The sequence below is a fragment of the Oncorhynchus clarkii genome, chromosome 17 (genome assembly GCF_045791955.1).
Source record: "Oncorhynchus clarkii lewisi isolate Uvic-CL-2024 chromosome 17, UVic_Ocla_1.0, whole genome shotgun sequence".
NCBI classification, from domain to species: domain Eukaryota; kingdom Metazoa; phylum Chordata; class Actinopteri; order Salmoniformes; family Salmonidae; genus Oncorhynchus; species Oncorhynchus clarkii.
The window spans coordinates 13,360,572-13,369,722 of NC_092163.1; the positions used below are offsets into that span (position 1 = coordinate 13,360,572).

The 9,151-nt window shown below is 39.0% G+C and overlaps 1 protein-coding gene across 1 annotated transcript; it reads left to right on the forward strand.

Annotated features, from left to right (window-relative positions):
• Positions 1–2,060: 2,060 nt before the first annotated feature.
• Positions 2,061–3,380, forward strand: LOC139369590 (transcription factor LBX1-like). Its single transcript, XM_071108840.1, has 2 exons — positions 2,061–2,388; positions 2,881–3,380. The coding sequence occupies exons 1-2, from the start codon at positions 2,061–2,063 to the stop codon at positions 3,378–3,380; spliced, it is 828 nt and encodes a 275-aa protein (XP_070964941.1).
• Positions 3,381–9,151: the final 5,771 nt, after the last annotated feature.

Below are 9,151 nucleotides of genomic sequence, written 5' to 3' on the forward strand. Positions count from 1 at the left end.
AATATATAGTTAAAACTCAGAATTGCGCGTGGCATCATTCTTCACTTCCATAATACCTTATTTATTTTTTTTGAACTTTTTCGTTTCAATGCCTTTTTAATCCTTTGCTTAGGGCCACATGAATGATTTTACATTCAGCTGCAAATTACATTTGTAGCATATTTGAGGCGTGAGGTAAAACATTGGTGATATCAAACCCGGAATACAGTATAATAAATAGACTTCAACCCAACGTTTTTCAAAACAACAATATTTATCACCCGTCTGTTTTTGCTCTGGGTCTTTGACACAATAATACACTATGGTTGTTGATGGAGTGGGAGACGTCCCTTATGCACCAGAATCAAAACTCTCTCTCTCTCTCTGACATATTATCATTATGTTGATATTTTATTTCCCCTGGCGTTACATCAGAGCGTGCAGAATGAGCCATCAAAGTGTTTAGTGACGCCTCCTCTTTTGTGATGTATCAGTCTTCAGAAACATAACGGTACGTATCAGTTATATCTGGAACATTGCAGACCACAGTCTGTCAGGGTTGAAATGTTGAAGAACTATGTGGACTTTATTATAACGTATATGTAGCCTAGCTTACTATGCAGTTGCGCAGGTAGCTAATGCTATTGTTATTGTACAGTTACAGAATTCACAAATTGATAATAACGTTGTAATATTATGCATAACTATTATAATAGGCCTTAAATAATATAACTTATAATACGAATCCTAATACTAACACTTACAATAATATTAATAGTAATTTAAATGTATTCTAATCTTATGTATTGCATTCATGTTGAGTTATCATATTATTCCACAACGTCCCACATATTATACGGAAATAGTTTGATATTCAGACTGAAAAATAAACTAAGAGTTGATACTAAAAAAATGAAATGCAGAAGTAGGCTACGTCACCGAAATATATTATGTATCATTCGTTCTTGTATGCAGATGGACCCGTCGGCTGTCTTTCAGAACGGAAGCAAAATAAAGCATCATGCCACCGCTAGCTCGAGGACCGGGAGGACCCGGAGAGAGATTTGATTCGAGATGAAATATCTAGCTGATGATGTAAAAGGTCCCTTTCGCGTGAGTTATGACCAGGATTTGGCTAGGCTGAGAGGGATGCATGCTGCTCCTCTCTCCCCCTCTCCTCTCCTCCTCTCCTCTTCTCTCCTCACCTCACTCCCCCGCCCTGAAGGAGTGTATCATCAGTCCTGATATATTGCCTAGATCCATATTGCCTTCAGAAAATAAAGGCTCATGCAAAACCATCGCTTTTGGTGAAGGAAAATGCCCTTTCTGTACTAACTAGTAATTACTTCTTAGTCCACAGCATAGGATAATGTTACCAATTTCAGAATCATTGAAAACAAATCCAATATTCAGACTGGAAACGTTCAAAGTATCTGTCTTCTAAAAAAATCACACATACTTTATTACTGTAATACTATACTTAAATACGCAATGCGATTTAATCCCCCATTGACTGCACACTCTCTCTTGCTCATTTACCGTAAGGCCTATCTCACCCCACGACTAATTTAGACCCAAAGATGATAAGAGCGCAACCCGTTATAATTCCAACCGGCTCCTCCTCCTTCAAGCCATGCCTTGTAATTATTGGGAGCATCCCACTCGCAAAAGCCCTGCACTGGACTGCAACATAGTCAGAGAGTGAAAGGGAGAGGGCGAAAGTGCCAGTGGGGACATAATTGATTACGTCCTAATCAATATTAACTTGTTAGTCAGTTGTTGCTGCAACTTCTTTGGACCTCGCCATTTTCAGGGAGGCACAGTTCTCCTTCGGATTGTCTGTACGTATTTTTGTGGAATAATACTTTCAAGAAGATATCCCGGTTTGGAATTAGGAGGTATTTTTTATGTTTCTTTTTGCAAGAAAGTTTTCAGCCATGCGGTGCATTTGGTGACTGTAATGTGACTGGGGTTTTTTTCGATAGGGTTCGATATTATTTGATATCTGTGTTTGTTGTTTTCGTTGTTAGCAATTCAAAAACATTTTAAAGTTAGCTTGCGTAACGACTAACGCACTAATAATGACATCCAAAGAAGTCGCCGAATGTGACGCGGTCGAGAATAGGAGGCGAAGTCCGTTGGACCATCTTCCTCCGCCTGCAAACTCGAATAAGCCACTGACACCGTTCAGTATCCAAGACATTCTCAACAAACCCTCCGTGAAACGAAGTTACACCATTTGTGGGACAGCACACCTGATTTCATCGGCTGAGAAGCACCGTTCGTCCAGCATCTCTGCTCTGGCCAACAGGGCACTGCTCACACAAACCTCACCACTCTGCGCCCTGGAAGAACTAGCTAGCAAAACCTTCAAGGGGCTCGAAGTTAGCGTGCTACAAGCAGCTGAAGGTAAATATGATGGTATTTATGGCCTTCTAATCATTATATCGATATTACTTTCATAACAGTGCAATGTACAATTTAAAGGAAACTTATTATTTTCATTTGATCTGTGAAAATATAATGAAGTGATATTGTATCTAAAAATAGGCATTGGACATTAGGTTTTAAACAAGATTGTTTGCCAGAAAATGTTACATTGTATCTCTTCTGTGCGTAATTTGGAAAGGTGAAAAATAGGCTATTCATGAATTTACCAGCTGGAATTGTGCAATTGATCTTTTTATGATGAATGAATAACATTACGCCTACGTTTATATGATGTAAAATAGGCTAATATAACTTATTTTAAAAATGATAATTGATTTGGGGTCAACAGTCTCAAAATATGTTTAAAATGTTAAAATGCTCAGTTCAACGCCCTGCAAAGCCAATTCCATAGCAGCATGAGAAATACACCAACATGTCACTGACTTAACATTTTATATTTTGTTTGTGCAGGGAGAGACGGAATGACACTCTTTGGGCAAAGAAACACCCCGAAGAAGCGAAGGAAGTCCAGGACTGCCTTCACCAACCACCAAATCTACGAATTAGAGAAAAGATTCCTGTATCAGAAATATTTGTCTCCCGCTGACCGAGACCAAATCGCCCAACAATTGGGTCTAACGAACGCCCAAGTCATCACGTGGTTCCAGAACAGGAGAGCCAAACTAAAGCGAGATCTGGAAGAGATGAAGGCCGACGTGGAGTCGGCCAAAACTATAGGTGACGGTATTGTACCTCTGGAGAAACTCGCCAAGCTCGCTGACCTCGAGAAATGCGCCAACGGAACGCTCGGACATCACCCGCGAGCCGATTCTCCCGCGCAGAGCGGCGGACGAGAGTACGAGCTCGCTCGCAAGCTGCGGATGTCCCCCCTGTCGCCATTTTCAGACCACACAACAAGTAAAGAATGCTCAGAGGACGACGAAGACCTAGAAATTGATGTGGATGACTGATTGCGCAGTGGGATAATGAAATACAAAAATTACGACAAAAAGCAGTAACAATCCTTACTACGATTGTAACTTTTCCCTGCTGATATTCGTACATCATCTCAGAACATTTACTAGTCTGTTGTGACTTTTGTATCGGCACACAGATATTCACAGTAAGCATGAACAGTACAACAAATAGCCTACGCAGTGCTATATTCAATATATTCAATATTCATCAGCAGTCGGACAGTTTCCTCTTGTCTTCAAATGTCAATGAAAGCAATATGGATTTCATAATCAGAACTAAAGATAATGCTATTATTTAAGAACGTGTAATTGTCTATCAGACACACACAACTCTTTGAGTTATTTCTCTCACACACACACACACACACACACACACACACACACACACACACACACATACACACACACACACACTGATCCTTGTTCATATCTATGTAACACCATGTCATATGCTTAAAGTATGTCCGTTCTGAAATATTTTCGATAGGTTTTGCATGTTGAAATGCATGTTTTGTTTTGTTGATCATATCTATTTATTGTTCCTTTTAAATTATATCGCTTGTTTATTTTTTTGAGACATACCTTATCATACACGTAGGTCTACTCGAGTTCAGACCATTTGTATACAGCGTTTACATAATTAGCTAGTCATATTTACACCCACCAGAATCCGTATGCTGCATTGCATGATACGAAAGGCAAATTCAAAGGATCAGAAACCAAGTTATGCGTTTTATAAAGAAATTATCGAACAAAGGTTATAAAAATACAAAATACTGCGGTGATATTTCGACATGGAGCTACAGTTACTGGACCGTATGAATATATTCATTTGTTTGGATACAATAGAGTACTCTAGGGTTGAATAGATTTGTTATGTTTTGTACACCTGTAAGTGCCTTTCTAAAATCAGGACAGTATTTGAAAACCAATGCACATTCTGTAATGTATATACTATGGAAATAAAATGGCTTTTCTCAACACGCTGTTTATGTCATTATTATACTGATAGATTATAATTTCGATATTTAGTCCTAGTAAAAATGGTGACTATATGTAGAATCAAGGGGAGGACTGAAATCCTTTATGAGGCTAATTCAATGCAGGCCTATAATTATGGACGTTTAGAGTAGCCTATTTAGCAACCATGATCCCTTATAATACTTCAATATTTTTTGTTCCATTGTATCCCATTTGTGAGGATACTCGAAACATTTTGTGGCTCAGCCATCTCACTCTCTTTCAAACTGCTAAATGCGTGTCTTGGCTTCTTGACCCGGCAACGTGTTTCCCCATTCGGGAAGAAATTTATGTGAGAATCGCAAATCTGGTGCTGGGGGAGAAAAGAGGGGCTGGGATGCCACAAAAACACAAAGTTTTGGGCCAGTTTTCCTGAGCCTTTATGGGTGTTTTTTTGTTCTGCGGGGCTGCGGGACGAGGCCATAATTTTGGGCGTAAAGCATGAAAACTGGGGACAAATGAGATGCCTTCCCCGATGTGACAAGTCACAATGAAGCCCGCCCGGTCTCCCGCAGGCAGCAATGCTGAGACAAGTGTGTCCCACCGCACAAAAAGGACTCAAACGTTTGGAGGCCATATGGTTTTTGAATTTTCCTCACAATTTCAGACAATTTGATGGATTGACTTAACCCTCCTTTTAAACTGTTTAACTATCCGCGAACAAAGGCCGTAATGCATACACAGGCCCTTCTCTTCACGAGGGCATCTGCGACCATTAATGTCTAGCCTCTTTTCTTTGCCTTTTTTAGCCTGGCATTTGGAACAAGTCAATGAATTACAATGAAAATGGCTCTTTTTTGTCCAGCTACTTGTCTTTCTTCCCTTTTTAGGCCCTGAAATAATATGTTTGACTTTTGTCCAGGAACGTTTTTCTAAACAACAAAATGCGGCACATTTTGTGTGAGAGTGTTTTTCATGTTAAGTAGCCCGAGTCATAAAGAGTTTAGAGTGTGACAGTTATGCCAAAGTCTAGTTAAAAGGAGTCTTTCGTTGCTTTTCTTCTCATGTCTTTTTCTTCTTCTCGATTTATTTCCTTTGTCTTTGCGGAGTTTAATGAAGCTGAAAACATGGGGATGTGAGAAAAAGTCATAAAGAAAAGCTTTCTTTTTGATCTAGACGAGCCTTGTTTAGCCCCCCGTCCTTTTAAGGAGGGGATTGACGCTGCTAAAGAGGGCTTTTCTTTTCAATACTTTTTGGAAGCTGTTCGCATGAGTTTTATCATCCAACTCTATTATAGCCTATAACGTCTGATATAAACAATTTGTAGACCTATAGCTTCTCATCTTTACTAAAATAAATGGGTAGTAGGCCTAAAAGGCTAATGCTAATAATAATAACAATAATAATAAGGATTTCTATATTTGTTATTTTTCAATTAGCCTTTTTATAATTATATTAGCCTTTTTAACATTGAACACCTAACCTGTGTCTGGACTTTGATCTGAATTTCAAATGAAGCTTCCCTAATTAAAAAAATAAATAATTCATAAATCGTTACAATATTAAATAACACTGTTATTACAATGGGAATACGTAAGCTACTTATCTAAAGTAAATTATTGACTGAAATAATGTGGGAGAAACTATCAACACAACCAACACATTTTTTAAATTTATTTGGATGAGGGTCGATTCTTTGAGCTTACACTGACGGTTTGACAATATTTGAATAATACGCAGCAGACTATTTCTCAAAGCCTTAATTAATTTGCTGGACAACCACATACAATTTTATTCCGATGACAATGTTAGGATACTGTAGGATTCTCCAATAATATTTGGATATGGGTAGGCTATATGACCACACGAACACACACATAGGCTAAGGCTACCCACACAAACAACGGCGTGAGCATTAATGGGCTACTTGACTTGACTGCGCGCGTGGTCGCCAAATAAACCCCCTGCGGTTTTGATGAAAAAACAAAAAACGTGCTCGAATTCTCCCCACCTCCTTATATCACTCACGTCTATTCTGAATAAAGCATATTTATGGTCAGGGAGAGAGGAGAGTGTTAAGGCAGGCTAAGTTTATGGATTTCACTTGCTTATTTTATGAGCGGTTGTCAAGGCGATAACTAATACGACAGTCAGTGGGACCAGTTCTTGGTAATTAATCCGTTGGTCTTAAGTGTATTTCAGTTCAAGCTGGAAAAAAAATCACTAATTCAATCGTCCGGAAAATTGAAGTTTGATGCATGAGTCCCTGCTGAAACAATGGGGCTGGCCACCAAACTCTCTCTCTTTTCATCTATTTTTCCTCCTTTCTGTGGTCCCTTCATTTATCTGTCTATTTCTTTTTTTCCTCATTGTGCAAACATTTATTACAAGAAAAGCAGGAATAACGTATCTGAAGCTCATGATAACTGTAGCCTAATAAGGAGAAATACATGTTAGCAAAGTTTTCAATCTAAACTGATATCAACCCAATGTTCCATTTTTTTTATAGGCCAATTTATATCAAACTAGCAAATTGTCATAGCCACAGGTACAAGCAATCTTTTTAGCCTTTTATATTTTATCTGAAGATATAATATACATTATCTACACATGTTTCATGTGTATATTATATGAATAACCTACATAAATCATGAGAATAACCTACATAAGTCGTTAGCTGCACCAAAAGTTAAAATCGGATAAAATACCCAGGTATGGAGTTGTCAGTGAAAGTCTCTAAACAGGGATGAATACCAAAGTTTTAATCATACCGTTCCTTGAGAACCAGTTAATACTTCAAACTTCAATTTTACGGGCGATTGAACTAAGCATGTTCCTGACAGAATTGATGTATGTATTAATTTCCTTTAACTGATGATTAATTAGCCCGCGCTGAAGGCTCAAATTGAACTGTTTGCTTCACATTTGCATATTAATCAAATTGTAGTTGATCATTCGCACGAGGCATGTGATTTAGGAAGGGAGCATATAGGTTTGGTAAAAAATATATACCCCAACCTTGGAAATATTTTCTCTCCCCTGCTGCCGCTGAGTTGCCTGCACTGTATTAAAACCAAAGACGCAGAACGAGTTAGCTTAGCTATTTCCAGCAAACAGAAATTGCCTGTCCAGTTTTCTGACGGTACACCGCTGAGCAGACAGATCTTAATGATGTCAAAATGTCACCGATTTAAACCGGGAGCTTTACCACTACACAAAACCTAATTTCTCTATCTCTTGCTCTCTTTCTCTCTCGTTCTCTCTCAATTTCAATTTCAATTTAAGGGGCTTTATTGGCATAGTAAACATATGTTTACATTGCCAAAGCAAGTGAAATAGATAATAAACAGTATACAGTATACATTATACTCACAAAAGTTCCAAAATAATAAAGACATTTCAAAAACAGTAGGCCTATATTCTCTCTCTCTGTGTGTGTGTGTGTGTGTGTGTGTGTGTGTGTGCGTGCGTGTCTTCAGGCTGTTGCTCATTCTGACAAGAGGTTTCATGTGAAAATGTAATGTATGACGTCTGATGGGTTGAATGAGATTAGTAAAAAAGATACACATTTTCAAAGGCTGCCATCTTCTGGTTAAATACACTCACTCGCTCGCCCAAAAGCTCTCCTATTTAACTTGGAAGTTTATCTACTCCTGTAAGTATGGTGCCACTGCCACCTAGTGTTCAGATTCTATAAAGCACCTCAGATTGGTTTTACAGTGCCTTGCAAAATTATTCATCACCCTTGGCGTTTTTCCTATTTTGTTGCATTACAACCTGTAATTTAAATAGATTTTTATTTGGATTTCATGTAATGGACATACACAAAATAGTCCAAATTGGTGAAGTGAAATGAAAAATAATACTTGTTAAAAAATAAAACACAGAAAAGTGGTGTGTGCATATGTATTCACCCCCTTTGCCATGAAGCCCCTAAATAAGATCGGGTGCAACCAAATACCTTCCAAAGTCACATAATTAGTTAAATAAAGTCCACCTGTGTTCAATCTAAGTGTCACATGATGTCAGTATATATACACCTGTTCTGAAAGGCCCTAGAGTCTGCAACACCACTAAGCGGCACCATGAAGACCAAGGAGTGCGCCAAGCAGGTCAGGGTCAAAGTTGTGGAGAAGTACAGATCAGGGTTGGGTTATTACAAAATATCTGAAACTTTGAACATCCCACGGAGCACCATTAAATCCATTATAAAAAAAATTGAAATAAATGGCACCACAACAAACCTGAGAGAGGGCCGCCCACCAAAACTCACAGACCAGGCAAGGAGGGCATTAATCAGAGAAGCAACACAAATTCCAAAGATAACCCTGAAGGAGCTGCAAAGCTCCAGAGCGGAGATTGGAGTATCTGTCCATAGGACCAAAATAAGCCGTACACTCCACAGAGCTGGGCAATAAGGAAGAGTGGCCAGAAAAAAGCCATTGCTTATAGAAAAAAATAAGCAAACACATTTGGTGTTTGCCAAAAGGCATGTGGGATACTCCCCAAACATATGGAAGAAGGTAGTCTGGTCAGATGAGACTAAAATTGAGCTTTTTGGCCATCGAGGAAAACGCTATGTCTGTTGCAAACCCAACACCTCTCATCACTCCGAGAACACCAGCCCCACAGTGAGGCATGGTGGTGGCAGCATCATGCTGTGGGGATGTTTTTCATCGGCAGGGACTGGGAAACTGGTCAGAATTGAAGGAATGATGGATGGTGCTAAATACAGGGAAATTCTTGAGGGAAACTTGTTTCAGTCTTCCAGAGATTTGAGACTGGGACGGAGGTTCCCCTTCCAG

Coding starts and splice junctions, on each gene's coding strand:
- LOC139369590 (XM_071108840.1), top strand. CDS start 2,061: ATGACATCCAAAGAAGTCGCCGAATGTGACGCGGTCGAGAATAGGAGG. Junction 2,389..2,880: donor CGTGCTACAAGCAGCTGAAG/GTAAATATGATG, acceptor TTGTTTGTGCAG/GGAGAGACGGAATGACACTC.